Source organism: Pogona vitticeps, chromosome 5 (assembly GCF_051106095.1).
Source record: "Pogona vitticeps strain Pit_001003342236 chromosome 5, PviZW2.1, whole genome shotgun sequence".
Classification (NCBI taxonomy): Eukaryota; Metazoa; Chordata; class Lepidosauria; order Squamata; family Agamidae; genus Pogona; species Pogona vitticeps.
In genome coordinates, this window is record NC_135787.1 from 114915210 (window position 1) to 114935141 (window position 19932).

Below are 19932 nucleotides of genomic sequence, written 5' to 3' on the forward strand. Positions count from 1 at the left end.
AACAGGATTTTATTACTATATTCATATTTGATGTGGAGGTCCAGAATAGGTGGCCCTATGTGGCCCATGTACTGAGTGCTTCTGCAAATTGTAGCTGGCTCAAAGGGGGGGGGTCGTGGTTGGTTTTGATTTCATCTATTTTTGAGTTTATTTTGTGGGCTTCCTCCTGGTGTTTAATATTACTGGATTGTACTGAAAGATGCAGGGCAGCATACAGATTATGGCTAGAAGGCAAAGATAATTTGGATATACATTAGGCCTCAGTTTATTCAGTTCATTTGACACGCAGCTTAACAAGCTGTTGGCAGAACGATACACTGAACCATATGCACTTTTCATCCATTAATTAAGAGGTCAGAATAAAAGACCTTCCGACTCAGATGCAGTTTTCCATCACAAAGTTTTCCAGAATGCAAATTTACAGTTCTCGTGTAGCCAAAACTGATGATTTAGAAGTTTAGACATTATAGTTTTGATTCCAAATTCCACGTTCAGAATTTATAGAGATAAGAGGTGTAGTAGCCAAAAGATTCTCTATGCCTTTCTTTTCTTCCAGACTCATCAGTGCATCCCATAATGCAGGACAGTTTGAGAGAACAGCTCACTGGCAAAAGGGAAGCTGTTAAAATTGGCTTTTCAGCTCAGAACAAAACAAAAAGCCACAACAGTGCATTGCAATTGTTCTTAAGATTTCACCCAGAATCCCATTCACTTGCAAAGTTGGGAAGAGGGAATTGCACAAGCCTCCCTCTTCCTCCTGTCCAGCAGGCTCTCTGTCATGTGACTAGTTGTGCACAGGTTGAAAAGTCACCACTAGTGTGACCAATCACACAAAGGTCAACACACCAGAGAATAGTTTCTGCACAATTAGTCTTGTGTGCATTGTTTTTTGTAATTGGATTTTGGTCTTGGTATTTTATCCACCGTAGGTATGATGTTGTACATATTTGCCTCCCTTGACTAAATTAAGTTTTCGGTTGTACCCATTTTTAACTGTTCATGTTTTTTAAATGGGTTCATGACCGAATACACATGAAACGCAGTGCAGATTTCACAGGAGTGCAGAATTTTGTAGTTAGGCAGCACATTGTCTGCAATGAATCTCAAGAAGTATGAGATGGATGTCATCTGTAATCTTGAAACAACCAGAATTATTCATCATTCATAAATTTTATATCTGTGTATCTACTGTGGAGTGGGTGTTTACTATAAAGGCAGTGGAGACTGGTATAAACAAATAATGATTTGTGGAGAAATGTACTGTGTTATTAGGGGATCCATTTTTCAAATTGACACATGCTTAGTCAAAAGGCATGAATCACCCTGCCAAAACCCTTGGAATTGTCTTCTGAGCCCAAAGATGAGCTCGCTTAGTAAATTGACGTTAATGAAGCATAATAGCTAGGTATGCAAGGTAACCAGAGACTCAGTGGTGAAATAAGCACCAGCTTTTTGTTCTTGTTGGAGGAATAAAAAGGAAATGGCACGAAATTCTTAATGAGTACCACATGGAAGTGTAGTTTATTTTCAGATGTACACAGATTGTTTTGTTGACTGTTTCGCGAGACTTATATTTCAAACAGTGAGATATGTTTGTTAAGGAACATTTTCTTCTGCTTCTTAAATTTCCATCTACAAGTTCTTGTGGACAACCTCCACCTGTCTACGCTGCATCTTCAAATTTCACTTGCAATCCCAGGGTGATTGGAGTGATATGATGTCTTTTCTCAGAGCTTGCTCAATGACAAAAAAGTAGGGTGGTTCCCTCCACCCACCAACCCGCCCTTCCTGGTTCTCTTTTTTCTTTGTCTCTGCTTCCCTCTTCCTCTTTATGGCTTTTCTCTCTCATTTTTTTCTGGATCCTTTACTCTCTCACTTCAGTTTTCTTGGTTCTGTTTTCTGTGCCTTCCTCTCTTTGGTGATCTTTCTGCAAGTAAATGGAGAAATTTCTCTTTTCCTTTGCCTGCGAGAGGCTACCTTGCCAAAAACATGTGAAAAGGGGAAGGCGCCTGCTTGCCAGGAAATGAGGTGCTTCCTCTCGCACTAAGTCGTTCTTTGGCAGGTCAGCTCTCAGCCCCAATTCAAGTAAATACTTCCATTCACTACCAGGGAAATTACCTAGCAGTTCCAACTATAGCCACAGGGGCTGCATGGGGACCCAGACGGTTGACTCTCTCACACCACTTCTGTCTACTTCAGGTCTCTTACCGGTAAGGGGAGGAGGCACCCCTTAGTTGTTGCTTAACGATGGCAGCCTTCTCCTTCCTCTTACTTCCTAAGGTACCATCTCTCGCGCCCTCACTGGATGCGACAAAAAAAGTAAAAAATTTATATTGTCATTTGCTCGTATGATAGCCCTGACTGAGCTCAAACTATTCATTCATATTAATGTTTCATTCCCAGTAGCAATGCTCTCATTTCTATCAATACCAATTTCAAAAACCTGTGGTGTGGAAAAGAAGAGATTAATTACATGGATTAGAATGGGAGTGAATAATATTGTTCTATAGCCCTCAATTAAAATATGATATCCAAAAGATTCTAACAGTCTCATGCCTCTGAGTGAACCACTATTCAAGGTGAAAAATACAGGTGTCGATAATAAATGGTACCGCGCCTGTGAAGAGAGTAAGAGGGTAGTTATTTTAAACAATGGGTGAATTCCTGTTGTTTAGTGTAGTAAGCAGCAACTACAGTTAGGCCCACTGGATCAGTGGGAATTTGGTAAGTCAAGTCCTCCATAGGTTCCATTGATTTAATGAGCCTACTCTATCTGCAGCTTACTATGTTAAGTGACAGGATTTCAGCCATTATATTACTTTCATAAGATGAAGATAAGTGCAGAAAATGGTCTTCAACCTTCTAGGTTGGTGGCTATTATCATATTTAATGGTAATTAATTACCCTGTAAATTTTTTAAGTGTCTATTTTAAAACAGCCATGGAATAAAATGTGACACTGTCTCTCACCATGGTGAACAATCACATGTAAGCTTACTAAACTGAGATATGAAAAAAAACCTTATGGCTATCTGTGCAGAACTTTGCCGTTCCCTTCCTGTGAGCAGGTGAGCAAACCAGGAAGTCTTCTATTAGCTAGAGTTTCCTCTCCTGCCCTAACTTGAAAAACATGGTTAACAGGCTTGAGACAAGCTAAGATATTAAACCAGTTTCCAGGCATGACATAATATTTGGGATAATACCAAAACTATTAATCATAGTTTCCTGGTTTCAACAAAATAAGCTAACAAAACTTGATGGATGACGTCTTAGATTATTTCCCTATTAACCCAAAGCAGAAGCAAACATCCAGAACACAGGGCCTCAAAACATGTTCATATCTCAGCTTATTATCTCTGCACATAATTCAGTATTATTACTATACATGCAAACATAGTTTCCTGTTTTCCTCACTAACTCATAGTTTTTCAGTAGCTGATCACTTAAGCAGCATTTTTGATTGCTTAAAGTAACAGCCCCTTATGGACTTTGTTAATAAATATGCTTATGATACTTATGATACACACACGCGCGCGCACACACACAGTGGTGCCCTGCATAGCAACGATAATCCATTCCGAAAAAATTGTCGCTATACGGATTCGTCGCTATACAGGGCAAAAAAGCCCATAGGAATGCATTAAAACACATTTAATGCGTTCCTATGGGGGGAAAACTCACCTTTAAGTGAAAATCCTCCATCCGGCCGCCATTTTCGCTGCCCAGTAAGCGAGGAAAGGGCGCGAAAACACTGCGGGTGGCCATTTTATTTACCCGGAGGCCATTTTGGAACCACCAATCAGCTGTTTTTAAAACAACATTATGCGATAATCGGTAAGCGAAACGCTTGATGTTTTGCCATCTAAAACATCGCAAAAACCTCATCGCTATGCGGATTCATCGTTAAACAAATCGCTCATTATGCGGGGCACCACTGTGTATATATATATACAGTATGTGTGTGTGTGTGTGTGTGTAGTTCATTTATTAATTTATTACTGTTAACAATATTGTGATGTTATTTATGAGTATCTCTTGTGACTGAACATAACTTAATTACCTTAACAAAAACTAATCTAAAATTCATTATAATTTCTAATTTTACAGCAACTTGGGATATAGGTTTCACGGCTTTCCTTCTGCTCTGTGTAAGAGACATTCTGGCAGAATTTCTTTCTCCCTAGCCAAAATGCTTTTGAAGAAAGTGGAATTATTAATATGAAAGTTGCCTTTTTAATTACTTTTAACATGTCAAACTGTGAATGTGAATAACCAGGGTGCTAAAGCTCAAACAGAGAGATCAGCTAGAGAGTAGAATCAAAATAGGGTCCTAGCAAGGTAACTAGAGCCAGAATCCTTTGGGATTTACATTGGGAAAAGTGTAATTGGGTAAACTGTGGCAGTGAATTGACCCTAATTAAGGAGTTGCTGCTCACTAATTTGCTCACAAGCTGAAGACTTGGTTCTTCAGGCAGGCCTTCCCCCTCCCCTTCCATTTCTTAGTTCCCTATATCTTGCCATCTTGTTGTTTGATATTGTTTGTTTTAATTCTTGTTTTATATTCAGACTGTAAGCTGCCCAGAGTAGATTCGTTGAATCTAGATGGGTGGAGTAAAAGCCGAAAAACAAATAAGTAAATAATGAAATAAATAAATAAAGGATTCATGTGACTGGCAAAATACCAAGAAGGCAAGCGGCAATACTCAACTGTAGTTTATGCAGTTACCCTTATGCTGGTGCAAATCTCTGATAGGATTCTGGACTCAATGTGCAGAATACCCAGCAGATTCAGATATTTTGCCGTAGCTATCATGTAACCAAGTGAAACAAAGGAGCAGAAGCACTGCTGGTTTTGACGGAAATTCAGACAACGTGCTTTCAGAGGGAGGACCTCCCTGCCATCTTACTGCTTTCTCCTTTGAAGCCTGTTTTGCTGGCACTGCCTTCCTGCTCGCTCACTGGACCATTACTTTCCACTATGCATGGTAAAAGAAAGGCTATCATGGTTGCCAGCTAGTCAAGGCTCTAGCACATGTGATTAGAAATGAAATTATTTCCTCTAATATGTTAATAAGGATTCACAGCATATGTGGACTCTGGAGCAGGTAGGCAGGTGAACTGCTCAGTGCTTGAGTGTTCCATTGGATACACTCCCTCCAAAGGCCGTGCTCATTTGGTTTATGTTATTGATACAGTGGTGCCTCGCATAACGAGCGCACCGTTTAACGACGAATTCGCATAGCGATCCGTTTTTTGGATCGCTAATGCGATCACATAACGATGGTTCCAATGGGCAAAAATTGCTTTGGGACGATGGGTAAGCATTTCGCTTACCAATCCTCGCATTGCGATGTCAGGGGAACAGCTGTTCGGCGGTTCCAAAATGGCCGCCGGAAGACCCAAAATGGCCACGCGCAGCGTTTTTGCACCCTGCCCTCGCTTACCGAGGGCGTGAAAATGCCTGCGCTATGGAGGAACATCACTGAACAGTGAGTTTGGGGCCCATTGGAACGCTCTGCTGGGCTCAGCATCTGACCAGCAGTATGGATTTAGTCCAGCCACCTGCTCCAAGGTGTTTAGAATCCATTTCTGTGTCCATCCCCACAAACGACTATAGGTGTGCAGAGGTAATAAGCTGCACAGATTATCATAATGGATTCAGTCTGAGACACTGTGCTGCTTTCAAATGCTGCAATAACTTCTGGACTTAAAGTTTGCCGCTAGCTCTTTACTCTTCAAAAGCAGCAACTCCCTCTGTAGTTGGCTGTTAAAGAAAAGCCAACATTCAAATTGACTTTGCCATGAGGCAGAATAGTTGTCATTAACTTTATTACAGAAGGATAAATGATCCTGGAAACAGAGATGGCGCTGAAAATTCATGATGTATTTTCGCTGTTGCTTCAGATTTATCCATTAAGAAATAATGCGGATCCCTGTAAATGGAGTGATAGCAAAAGCCCAGTAATGGGCTTTGCATGAGAATAATATTCATCAGAGGAGTTCCATGTTCCCCAAATGAGGTCATTCATTGCAGTACCTAAATTCTGCAATGATTTTCTTCCTGATCTGTCATCATCTCTTGGCTAATCAGAATCAAATCCATGCCTTTTTCCTTTCCTGGTAGAGCAACTTTTCTATAAAAAATGGATGCACAAAACAACGTTCAGGCTGCCTGAGAATGTTCTTCTCATTAAGGCCACATTCTCTTTGAACTGAAAGGTGTTTTCCCCCTTGATACATTGATATCCATCTCATGGTACCTTGCTGAGAAGTAATTTCTGCAGAACATTCATCTTCATTCCTCTTTAAGCAAGCATCTCGCCTTCCGACATAGTGTTTCCAATTTACAGGAGGCATCAATGATTTTCGAGAGTTCAAGTTCTCACCTAACAGCACGTAGCACACACACACACGTGCACACACACACACACAATGGCCTCTTTTGAGTAAAGATAAGCAAAGGTGAATAGAGTAGGCTCTTAGAGTGCTGTTATGACTCATGTCTTTTTTCTTTCTTTCTTTTGAAAGGAAGAAAATGCAAAAAAAGGAAATTCAAAAAGTATCTGGTTGCACATACCAACTGACTGTTGCAATGCTTTCACAATGGTTAGCATTGTCAGCTGTTCTCCTTGGGGGGGGGGTGTTCCCTGAGAGATTAGTGTCAAATACATGTGTGTGCTTACTTGCATATATACACATTGTTTCGCCCAGAGCTGGGTGTGCTCAATCAAGCTGCTCCGGACCCCCACAGGGGGAAATGGTTCTGTTAAGCTAAGCCCCATTTGGAATCTAGTGCACTTGTACCTCCCAGCGGTATAGCCTGATGGGCTCTCCCCTCCCATGCTCTTTCCCAGCTGCTACTAAGCCAGCTTTGGCTATAGTGGCAACTGCAGGACTGGTAAGAATGAATGTGAGGCCTCTTTTTCCTCCCTCTTCTTTCTTTCTGTCTTTCTTCTGTTCATCCTTCTTCTGTCTCTTCATCTTTTTTGTTAACACCCCGGTATCGTAGCATTTGAAAGATAGGAGGAGAAAGGAGAGGGAAACCCTTCCCTCCCTGCCATTAACCAGAAGCCAGCTGCTTCCAAAGCTAGAAGGCCCAGGATCCCCCAGCCCACCTTCCAAATGTAACTTTACCCATACCCACTGGTGACCCAGGGCTAACTCGAGCCATTGTGCTTGCCTGAGGTGAAGAAAGAGATGAGGTCTATGCCTCCCTCGATTTTCATGTACTGAAGCTGATCAAACCAAGTGCTAGATTTGGCCACAATACTTATGAACAGGACACTAGGCCCAGATGCAGCTTTCCTGCCACTTAAGCTTTTTTGATTGATTGATTGATTGACTGACTGATTGACTGACTGACTGACTGACTGACTGGTTGATTGATTGATTGAACCACAGACTTTCAAGAGCTGTGAAAGCTGCAAACAAATAAGTAATGGACATCACATTACCAGAAAGGAATCATCAAAGACTACAAGATGTCAGCTTTATGACAGTCACAAGCTAAATTTCATGGCAAAGGGCTCAGATATAATTTCTGATATGACACCACTGCAGCCATGTCATAAATCAACAAGTTTTCTACATAATTATAGCTGCAAAAGAGTAAAGTGTCCTGCCTTCTGCCAACCTCTTGCTTCATGGTAGACATGATTATTATGTAGGCTATTTTGATTTTCAAATGCAGGTTTGCTTTGGTTTTCCTGTGAAGGCAGATTCAAAGGTTGGAAAGTTGCTTTTAAGTGGAACTCCTTAGTAGTTACTCCTGAGACGTTAGCTGTTCTAGTTACTCTTTGTATAAAAACGGCATAATATTTTATATTGCTTGTTAGTTCCTTATTACTTCATTTAAACATACAATTAAAATACAAACAACTAAGAAAACAATAGTGGAGAGCCAGTGTGGTATAATAGTGTTGGACTAGGACTCAGGAGACCTGAGTTCAAATCTCTGCAACACCATGGAAGCTCATTGGCAAGGAGCATTAGTAAATAATAACTGTGTGCCATCAAGTTGATTCTGATTCATGGCAACCCTTTCCAGGGTTTTCCAGGAAGAGAATACTCATTTGATGATTCCCTTCTTCTGGAAGTATCCTGGGCCAATGCAGCTTGCCCAAGGAGACACAGGATGACTCTTCTCCCAGGACGGACAGAGACACAACTTCTGGCTCTATAGCCAGATACCTAAACCACTGAAAACCTACTAAGGCCACCATAAGTCGGAAGCAAAACAGTGGCATGTTAAAAACAAGCAAAATACAAATTAAGAAAATTGCTAGGCATTTTGTTAATTTGTTTAATATAATAAAAGCATTAATAGCATTGCTATCCCAAAAACAACATGTTAACAGGCAAATATTGTTACTTGTAGCATGGTATTTTCCAGCTCTGTCACTGACATCTGGGAATGTTTTTAAAGCCTAGCAGACCTCATATGGAATAATGGCTAGAAGGAAAGTTGTCCCAAGAGATTTCACTGTTTAAGGTAGAATAATGAGCAATGTCTCCTCCACCGCCAGCCAGTGTCCTTTGGCAGAGGAGGTAGAAAATCCCTCAAGAACCTCTTCACAGCTGCAGTAGTAAAACTACTCTAATACAACAAACAAATAGTTAATGTTTGCTGCTTTTGCATGTCACCCATAATCTATTGTCCTAAAGAAGGATTTATCAGACTAGGTGATTTTTTTAAGAGTCTGTGGGAAAGCAAGCATACCTCTGCAGATGTCTGAACTGCTGCCAGACTTACTTTTCCACATCTGGCAACCCACCATCTTCACTTCATTCCCACAAGCATAGCTAGCTATGACATGATACCTGCACACCTACCAATGACTAATCAAGCCTGCACTCTCTGTCTTAGCTACATATTTTAGACTACATCTTTCCCCTACTTGCTTCCCCTCCCCAACCACCTAGCCCAGTGGTTTCTAGTCTTCTTCAAGTTTCAACTCTCTTTTATAATAGCCAAGTAACCACCGATACCCCCCCCCGCCACGCTTGCATAAAAAGGCATTTCTAATAGGGTAAAGTCATTCCTTCTCCAAAAGTAGAGACTTCTTTCTTCCTCAAAGGGCCTGTTTCTCATACATACACATACTTGCTAACTTTAACATCCCGCTCTGAAAGGTCAAGGAAGAAATTATTTAACAAGGACTGCAAAACATGTATGGTGACCCACAACCCCCAGAAAACACTTTGCAACTGCCTTGGGGATCACAACCCCCAGGTTAGGAAACACTGCCCTAGTTGATTAAGGAGTTCTGGGGAACTCAAAAGCTCTCCCACAATCATTGAATTCAACTTGGTTTTGATAAAGGTATTGCAAGCCTGTAGAATTTGAAATTTTTGCATTTTCTGCTCGAGAAAAATGCTGTGACATTCTTTGAACAATTGATAAGCTTACTAGGGAAAGGGAAAATATGATATTGATGCAGATAGTGAAAGTTTGTATTTATCTCTCTGCCACATCTTAAAGAATTAAGACAAATACAGGCTTCAGGAGTAGTAACAAATGTCCCTGAAATTTTCCTGTAAGCACAGAAACAGCAAAATGATTAATCTGAATGCATAACATCGTGCATTTTTCATATTTAGATATGTTCTGAAAAACAATGCTCTTACTGGTGGTTGAATAAATTCAAATGAACCATTATGGTTTGAATAATGGTCTTTGAAGATTTTTCCTTTGGAGAAGCTAATCACTTGATCTTTTTTTTAACATTTTATTAGTTTTTCAATCTATCTACATTGGTTTGTGCTTGTCAAACATCGTGTTACATGCTTTGCTTACAATTATTTGTTTTTTACATCTCAGTGTCTTCCCGGTTGTCCCCCCAAATTCCAGACATCTTTCAGACATTCAAACCATTCATGTACATATTTTAGTATATAATATGACTACTATCATAATATTACTCTCATAGTGTACAATATTATCAAGGTCTTCTAATAACATTCTTATTGAAAGTGGTTCCAGATCCATGCCCCAGCTTTATAATCTAGTTTAGTTTACCTAAAATGAAAACCCACCATATTACATCTTTACCCTGATTAGGGCTCCCTTATTTCAATTTAATTCTCCTTTTTAATATAAAGGATATACCCCTTTACTATTCCCAATGTTAAATATATACATGTTTTTCAACATTAAGGGGCCCCTTCTTGTTTTCCCCTTTTTCATCTTTGTAAGTAATTCCCTCTCTCATTTCTCTTTTTTCACTTTGTGTTTCTGTGTCTCTAGGCATTCTGCCATTTTTCATGCCCTCTGAAACCATTTTGTGCATCTGATTTATGTCCACTAGCTCTTTATGCACTTGGTCTATCTTCAATAGATCTTCCAGGCTTTTTTTTTGTTGTTGTTAATTTTGCTGATTTTCTCCCCTTGTCTTCCCTTAATACTCTCTTCGGATCCAAGATTGACGTTGTTTCTCTTAGGTTTTCCCCATTAAATTTCTCCAGCTCCTCTTTTGATTGGCATACATCATCCGGCACAGTCTCATTTCCTTCTTCATTGTTCCCTGTCACTTGTTGACTATAACAATTCAGATGTTGATTGAATAATTTTGCCTCTTGGTAATGGGATCTCACTATTTCTAGTATTGTTTGAAGGGTAGATTTTGTTTCATCCCAAAATTGTCCTTTTTGTGCCATTCTGTTCCAGCTGCCCAAGCACTTAGGCCAAGATTCGAAGTCCCCGAGTCTCACAGTCCAGATCGATAATTGTATCTGTGTCCTAATTGATCCCTGGCAAATTGATGCCAGCTAAACAGATATTCCAAGTTTCCAGAGTCATTTCAAAAAGTCCGCTTTGGCGTGGTGCAGAATGCTGCTGCCAGACTTCTCAGTGGTGTGAAAAAATACCATCACATCACACCCACTCTGGCCGCATTGCACTGGCTGCCCATCCGTTTCCGCATCGACTTCAAAGTTTTGATGCTTACGTATAAAGCCCTAAACGGTTTAGGGCCTCGATACTTGGCGGAACGCCTTCTCCCACCAAGAACTACCCGTGTCACTCGCGCGAGCCAGGAGGTGAGGCTGAGGAGCCTAACACCGAGGGAGGCCTGGAAGGAAAAGACAAGAAATCGGGCCTTCTCGGCGGTGGCTCCTCGCCTCTGGAATAATCTACCTCCTGATGTTCGTGCGGCTCCCTCACTGGGTATTTTTAAAAAACAACTAAAAACATTGATGTTCCGGCAGGCCTTGCCCTTAATCAACTCCTGACCTTTTTTTCCCTTTCCTCACCTTTTGCCTTCATTGTTGAAACCCTCTCTTAACGTAGAATTGTTTTATATATGCTGTTTTATATGTTTTGTAAGCCACCTAGAGTGGTCTCAATCAGACCAGATAGGCGGGATATAAATAAAATAAATAAATAAATAAATAAATAAATAAATAAATAAATAAAATAGGCCTGAACCAAATTTAAACCCCCAAAGTACCAGGGTAGAATGCAGTGGTTGTATCCGTGGCCTGATGGCCTAATTCCCACAGGTTTACTAATTCCCAAGGCACAGTTTTTTAAAAGTCCACTTTAGGGTTAATTTATCTAGCCAGGCAGAAAAAAATCAAAAAGAAATAAACAGGTTTCCAAGCTTTAAGCAGCAGTAGAGTACTCAAGGTCACTGTCCTGGGCTTTATGCCAAAAGACTTCAGGTAGACAAAACAAACTCCAGACTCAAGTATAACTTATGAGAAAATTTCTTAACTTATAACGCCAAATTATAATATTATTGAAGTATATTTTAAATGTATTTGAATGAGTAGTTAATGTCCCATTAATCTTTAAATTATTTTCTTTGCATCAGCTATCCCTCTCTCCAGATTTTCTGCTGCTCTATGATTGCTGAGATTGATAGCAAGTTCTTTTTTCTGTATATAGGAACTGTCTTCTCCAGGGGTAATCATAAGCAATTAGTTGTAAAAATATATCTCACCCGATAGTAACACTGATGCCAGATAGCTGATTCTTGCTTCTCTTAGCCGGCTGCCGACGACTTGCAAGCAAGCTTCCAAGCTGCTTGTTTCTGCCCGTTGGCTGATTATGGAGTTTCCTGGATCAAACGGGGATGACCACCGTCCCGTTCCCCCCCCCCTTCCGTGATCAACAGGCTTCCCCCCACAGTTCACCACCTCTTCGGGGTGGTTTCGACACCCTGGGGTGTCCCAAACAGGTCAGAATTCAGCCCAGGGGACAGAGCTCTGTCCTCCTGCTGCTGTCTCATCGCAGCGTCAAGCCGGACGTCCATCCTAATCACTTGATCTTAACGTCCTGTAATATACCCTAGTTTTTTTTAACTGTTCCATAAGAAGAAGAAGACGATGATGACTACAACAACGACAACTTGCCAGGGTGTTCTCAGCTGAAGAAAGAAAGGCCTAAGTGGTTCCCAGGCAGATGAGGGCAGGGATGAGTGCACATATAAAATCATGTCACCAAGTCAGAGCTGGAAAGAATTAACTTATATCAACTTATTGGGAGTTCTCCAAGAAAGTAAAATGTTCATGTTCTGCTCCAGATTGATTCAGCCCAGTTCTCCCTATATTCAGATTCATAGGAGATGGTGACAACTATGGTCCTCAAAAGAGGTGATATTGTGAGAGAGACTTATGGCAACGCTATTAAAGTTTTCAAGGTGTATGAGATGTTTTAAGGAGTAGTTTTACTGGTGCCACCTGCCTACTCCCCACTCCCAAGAGCTTCTGTTTGAACTTATGTCTCTGAGTTGTAGCCTGACACTCTTATCGACTACCCCACACTGGATCTCGCATATGTTATGGACAGTCCATGATTAAAGGTGAAGCCATGTTAGTACTGAAGAGAAATGATTCAGGCAGTTTATTTGTTCACTAAATCACACTTCACGAGCTTAATACCCAAAGACTAATAACAGATCAAAGCATATTTACACGTGACTTAAGATGAAAAAGATGTGCACTCAGGTGCTTTCAGAAACTTCTGAAATCTCATCTTCTAATTATGGACTCTCTGTTATGTCTGTTCCTGCTCTGAATGAGTTGATCAAAAGAAGCAGCTGTAGCCTTCATCTGACCGTATGGGCCTCCTACACATCTCTATCATATGTAACTATACAAGGAAGTTACATTATTATGTACATTATTAAGCCTAATAACCACTTACTGGGGATCAAGTCCCATGGTACTCAGTTGAGCCTGTCTGGAATTGTGCTCCTGATTGTTCCCGTGACAGGCCCCGTTCCTATTTTTTCTTGCTTTAGGTGTTAACTCTACAAGTCTTCCTTTTACTGCCTTATCCACAAGGATGCGTTTTGGCTAAAGCACAAAAGAATTTTGAGAAGCTGGGACATTCAGAGCCACAGAATCCAAAAGAATGGGTTGCAGCTTTATAAGCCCATTTTTTCCATCTCACTTAATTTACTTTCCAAATTGGCAGCATGCCTCTAGAACAGTGATGATGAACCTATAGCACATATGCCACAGCTGGCACGCAAAGCCCTTTCTGCGGGCACGCAAGCCATAAGTCACCGGATCGCTGCTCTCCCCCCCCCCCCACCGCAGCCAAACCTGAGGAGGCAGCTGCAGCTGCAGTGCTGGCACTTCGACAGGCAGCAGGCCAGGCAGCGGATCCGGAGTGGGATCTCGAGGCACCTCCATGCCCGGGATTTCCCCTTCTGCCGCCACTTCCGGTTCCGCTTCAGCACGCCACCCGCTGGGTTTTTGGTGTCCCCCCCGTCCCAGTTTGGGCACTCTGGCCCAAAAAGGTTTGCTGCCACTGCTCTAGAATAATGCAAGTGATTGAGCAATTGTGTTGCCAAGAGAATGGGAGATGTACTGCACAGGAATCAAAATGAAAGAATAAAAATTTAAAAGTCACAGAATACAAAAAGCACAAATAGTTCAAAACAACCAGATGACGAACAATTTCATTAAGTCAGATCCATGATATGCTTTCTATGGAGGAAGGGGCTCTGCTCACAGAAAAATATACTTCCACCTGATTTTCAACGAACTCATTCTCCCTGCTAGTTCACCTCATTCAGCAAGGATCTCTGACCTGCCATGTGGGCTCTTTAGAGAGCTAGAGGGATTGCCACGGGCAGAAGTAGGCAGTGAGGCCTGTTTATACCAACCCAGGGGCCTGTTCCTAGATGCATGAAAACCTAAGTAGTATGAAGTTCATTCTGTCATATTTATCCTTTACAGACTCCTCTCTCTCTCTCTCTCTCTCTCTCTCTCTCTCTCTCTCTCTCTCTCTCTCTCTCTCTCTCTCTCATCCCCCCTCCCCTTCTTTCTCTCTTCTCATTGTCACACTTGAGAGTTTAATCCCTCAGGGCACAGAATGATCTCGTTGCTAAAGATAATTTGAAGAGGCAGGGATTAAAATCTGTTTGGCATCATCAACATGAATATAATTTATGAAATTAGCCTTAAATGTGTTAAATAATTATCCTTATGTGGTCAGTCATTTGGTACAGCCTTGGCTCAGTAAATAATGAATAGACCAGCACTGTGGATGGTTTGATTTTTCCTCCACCATCAACACATTATAAATGATGACTCGGAGAAAAAGCAAACTGCAGCTTTTATGAAGATGGAAGAAGAGTGATGCTAATGTTGTACCCTTGAATATTTTAAAGGCAAGAAGTATGCGTTTAAGTAGTGTGAAAATCACAACAAGCAAAGCAAAACCCGGCCAACTAAAGCCCTGCATTCTACGTGTTCGTAATATACTTAATACCTACAGTATTTCTTTCTCATTTTCTGCAACTGTTGTTCTGTTAACTGCTGCCATTTTGGTGGCATATTTTATGCTTTAACTGTGATGCTTTGCTTGCCTTCACTATCTGAGCCCAGCCAATCAGGAATCACATATGTTTTCATAGTTGGCTGCAAAGTATCACCAGTGAGACTGAAGGAAGTTGTCATCAGCCCAAAGCTATGATACGGATACACTTAGGTTTCTTGCTTATGGCAGTATAGATTCAAGGAGATGTCTCGTTCAATACACCCTTGTGATGGTCCAGCTGCATGCTGCAAGAAACAGTACCTGTATTCAAAAGCTCCAAATGCACACTTGGAACAATGCACCCTGCTTTACTATGTATGGCTCATTCATTGCCCTAGCAGATCACAGGAGAACTGGGTGGCAGTTGAGTCCCCAAGGCAATACAAATACCAACAGAGCTTGTTTCTAAGACTACAAACCCCATAGCCCCACAGTTTGGAGTTTAGCAAGCGGTAGACCCAGAAGGGTAACCTCCCCAGTCTACTTTTGGTTTTCTGGTAATGTACTGTTTTATTGTTCTGCACTTGCATATAAAAGCCTAGGAATGTTATTAATGAGGTGTGTTCTAGAAAACACAGGTCCTAAACTGTGGTTTCTTACTGGTTGGTTGGTTGGAAGGTTGGTTCGTTGGCTGAGTTGGCACTCAAAGCACCATGAAGTTTAAAAACCCACCACTGCACCTATTTTTTCCAAAGCAAATCTCATTGTGTTCAATGGAGCTTATTTCCAAGTACAGTACACATACATAGGATTGCAGCCTAGATGACAAAGTAAGCCATTTGAATTAGGAAATCTGGTGCATTCCCCCAAAGTTAAACATAATGACCAGTGTCTCACTGGAAATTGCTATGGGCACAGGTAACTTTGCCAGGCAGCAGTAGGGCTGTAGCAGAAGGATGCTTTTAGTGAGTATTCCCAAATCGGCCAATTTCCTCATTTTAACAGTCCCCCTTTTGTTAGCTGCAAAAAGGGCATGTAGTTAGCTTTAGGATGGGGGGGTGAGTGGCACTCCTGTACCACAACCCATAACCAAAAATATTCTTCTTAAAAGATTGTTTTCTTTTGCAAAATTTAAGAAGCTCTCTCCTGCCCTCAAGTGGCCAAATAAGTTTTAAGAATATTTACAGGATTTTTGAGGTTGGGAGGGAGCAAGTGTGCTGAGAGGTCAAAATATGCCAGAATTACATTACTTGGAGGGCATAAATGGGAGGGGTTTTTTAAAGCAAAAAACAACAACAAAAAACTTTCACTTGAGTTGTGTGACAACCCCTGGAGTGTCAGGGGCTGCATTTTGGCCCTAGAGGCAACACCCACTGTATGCCACAGTTTGTATCCAAATTTGCCAACTATAGCTTTGATTTGACAGTTTAAAAGAACTATGTTGAAACCTAACATTTAGAATTCCTTTCTGTGAGTGTTCTTTCTCTACCCAGTTATAACAGTTTCACAGGACTTCATCGTAAATAATTTTTAGTTTTATGAGATACTTAGAATCTGTCTGCTAGAGAGTTACAGTGCCATCTAGATGTGCTCATTTTCCAAAAAACAACCATCGCTACTGAGCTGAAAGTTCCATTGATGTTGCTCCCGTGTTCGCTCCACGATATGTCAACCTTGTAATCAGGGGTGAGCTAAATAAGCCCCTCCAGCTGTTGTTGGACTGAAGTTCCTTTTACTCCTTATCACCATTGATGATGCTGATGAGGGCTGATATAAGTTGTAATCCAAAAAGATCTGGAGGACCACACTTTGCCCCCTTTTGTTTTTTAATGGAGACTTAATCTAAGTTTTTGAAATAGTAAGCGTTGGAATGTGTATTCTGCAAAGGACTCATGGAACTAACACTTATTCTCTTTTGTCACCACAGACGAACCAAACTCCTGGAGCTCTCCCGCTGCCACCTCCCCAGGTCTGCCGGAAGTAACCATTTCCCTTGATGACATTGTCTCACCATTATCTTCATCACATCTAGCCCAACCCTCTGACCCTTCCCACCACATAAACCCAGAGCCAACCTGGGATATTAAGAGGGAACATGAAATGAGAAAACCAAAGGAGCTTTCTGCAAATGGCCACAAAAAGAAAAGGTTAGGAGAGCAAAGAGAGAGGTCTGCGAGTCCTAAGAAGGTAGACAGGTCAAAGCATGAAGAGGCTTCTAGGAAAGGAAGCTCAGAAGCAAAAAGTAAGACCAGCGAAAGTAGCAGGCCAATGTCAGAAAGTAAGGCGGCTGGACTGAACGTGATGGCCGAGGCTGGAGTACGAGATCATGGGTGCGCTGGAACCAATGATGAATTGGCTGGGAGATCAAAGTGGCTGGAAGGCCATAAAGGTAAAGGATGCCTTGGTACAAAAGATGCTGATGTTGCTACAGAGAAGAAATCGGCTGCAGCTTCTGAACACACCAAGATAGATCCCACTGGTGCTATGAAGGCATACAGTAGCAATAGCTGCAGCTCCCATAGAAGTGATGTGGATCACAATCAGAAGGAATTGGACAGGAAGCCCAGTGAGTTCCCACGGAAGGGACATCTCCACTCCATAAACACACGCAGCACCAACACGACAGCTCGGAAGGCAACTGTCTCACCAGGACCATGGAAGATTCCAGGTTCTGATAAGCTACCTGGTGTACTAAAATCTGGCACTTCTGCCATGAGCAGATAAATTTGTGACTGTTGTCTTCTAACTGTTTCACAGTGATGCAGAGCATCCTTCCTAGCTTCTGTCTCACATTTTTAGTTTTATTTATTTTAACAGTCACACACATACACACTCAAAACACTGAGGAATGGAAGCAGTGATGTGTAATTCCATGACAACGTGCATAGCATCTCCATCATTTGATCCAACATGTAGTCACACAGTATTTAAATGTGACCCTACAGTCCCCAGTTTCATTTCAGAGACTTTTGGCAGCTATGGAAGAAACCAAAATAATATGAAGGACAGTTGACTACAAGGACAGTGCAGTGTAGCTTTAGTATGTTGTTTTCCACTGCATGAAGGACTTGGGATTTTCATTCAAACTTTATATCAAGAAACTGGAAGAAGTTAGAGCAATCACAAACTGGAACATCGCCTTAAAATAAAACTGCACGAAGCAAGCTGAAAGTGGAAATAGAATCTTTTACCTGAGTTAAATGTTGTATATAAATTGTTCTCAACATATCCAGATGAGGGTTTGAAGCATTTGAAACTGTACATCCATGACATGTCTCCACTGTTAACACTTCGGAATAGGCCCCTCAGTACCAGTAGCATAATTCATTATGCAAGGTGAAAAACTCTAGTGGATTAGCTGGTGCGATACCATTTCTACTGCCATTTTTTGTGTGAATAAATCATATTTCTGTACGTTAGGAAAAAAAGAGTTAGGGTGGAGTTGTCTAGCCTCAAAAGCAGTCTACCACAGGTTACTCCCTGCCCCTCCCCATATGGATTACCAGATACTACACCAGTTTCAACACTGACAATTGCAACATACAGTTGCCTGACCACTATGATATTGAGGGAGATTCTTCAAAGATTCAAAGTTGCGTTTTCCTTTCAGAACAACTTCTGTCTCCTGAAGGAACTCATAACTGTTTCAGCACTTGGTCAGCTTTCTTTTAGTATGACCATTTTTTACTTCTGTTCCGCCATCACACTCTAAGAATCTGAGAACAGAGATCCAAAAAACTCTAACCCACCTTGTTTGTTATGTCAAGGTATATGTTCACCAGGCATTTGTCTTGTGCTTTGCTTTTCTTCTTTCCAGTCTTACTTGTGTCTTTCTTTCTTTCTTTCAACTTTCTAATCTCATGTGCCATAAGAACATTTCATTCTGCACTGATGAAATGCTGCTTCTCCAATGAGCTCCATTAGTCCATTGAGAGGTTTGCTAAAAAAAATGGTAAAAATAATTAAAAATCAGCAACAGCAATACAAACAAGAGCAAAAAAATGCACTCAGTAATAATGTAGTGGCTTTTTAAAAAAAAAATCACAAAGATGGGCATATCTTGGACATGTCTTTAGCAAACCCTCAGGCCATCTGGAGAACACACTGCTCCTTGACCGAGCAAAGTCCAGTTGCTGTTTAAGGTCAATGGACATTTTGCGTTGGAGAAGAGTGTGAGGAGGTGAGGAGGTGTTAGCCATTTAAGATCTGAAGTGGTGGAAGAGAACGGTATCTTACTAACTCTCCCAAACCATTTCTCAGGGAGAGCAACTGGAATTCCATTTGTCATTCAGGAGGTATGGAGACATATTTCTATCAAAGTAGCTAGAAAAGAGGAATGAAAGGATTTTGCACCTTTGGAAACAAAATGCTTATTTAAGAACTAGTCCCATTATAATTTTTTTAAAAAGCACAAAGATATGTAGCTGTTTACAAAAATATATATATAGTTTTTAATTAAGAAATTAGAGAGATATCTTTATCCCCAATCTAGATATTTGGCATAATTTGCAGTTAATTTATTAAATCTGGATTTTGGATAGAGCATTCCTAATCCAAATGGAAATGCATGTCCGGCTATATTATTTCTTACACATAAGGAACAGGAGGAAAAAAATCAATGGGGAAGAAAACCAACCAACAGTTGAGATTATGCTTGCATAAACTCTAATTTGCACAGGGGCCAGCAATTCCTTGTGCAATTCTTGCTATATGCAGCTTAATTGATAACCTGTGAAGACAGCACATCATCTAAACCCCATTCCAGATAATATTTCTGTGTAGTGTTAGCTGTGAATTTACCTTGTACAGCTCTATTGCTATAAATATAATTCCATGTATTAATAGTCACAGAAAGGCTGTAAGTGAGCAACTATTTTTATGAAACGCACCACTATGGATAAATTAACTTTTACAGAAATCTTGTTTACTGTATGATATTCTAAACCACTCAAATAAAATATATATCCAAGAATCTTTTTTTCCCAACTGTTTACACTGTGGAATTTATTATTGGGGGGGGGGGGGGGAGAAAATATCTTAGGAAAGTATTGCTTGCCTTCCGCACACACACTGGTGACAAATGCAATATGTCATTGCCATAGAGTCATGGAGACTGCTGGGTCCATGAATCCATGCTGGATTTTATTGCTCACTTTACAGCAGCTATCCAAAGTGCCAAACCCAAACCCCTCCCCACACACCAATAGATTCCACATTTCA

General features: G+C 41.0%; 1 protein-coding gene across 50 annotated transcripts in view; it reads left to right on the top strand.

The window, feature by feature from the left end:
• MAGI2 (membrane associated guanylate kinase, WW and PDZ domain containing 2) overlaps positions 1 to 19698 on the top strand; it is an 889129-nt gene extending 869431 nt beyond the window's left edge. For all 50 annotated transcript variants that reach the window (XM_073000722.2, XM_073000721.2, XM_020789967.3 and 47 more), the window contains one exon: positions 16640 to 19698. Coding sequence is in view for 49 of the 50 variants with exons in the window: in XM_020789967.3 (XP_020645626.3) it covers positions 16640 to 17436 (797 nt within the window). In the remaining variant the exon portion in view is untranslated. The remainder of the gene's footprint in view (positions 1 to 16639) is intronic.
• The last annotated feature ends 234 nt before the right edge of the window (positions 19699 to 19932 follow it).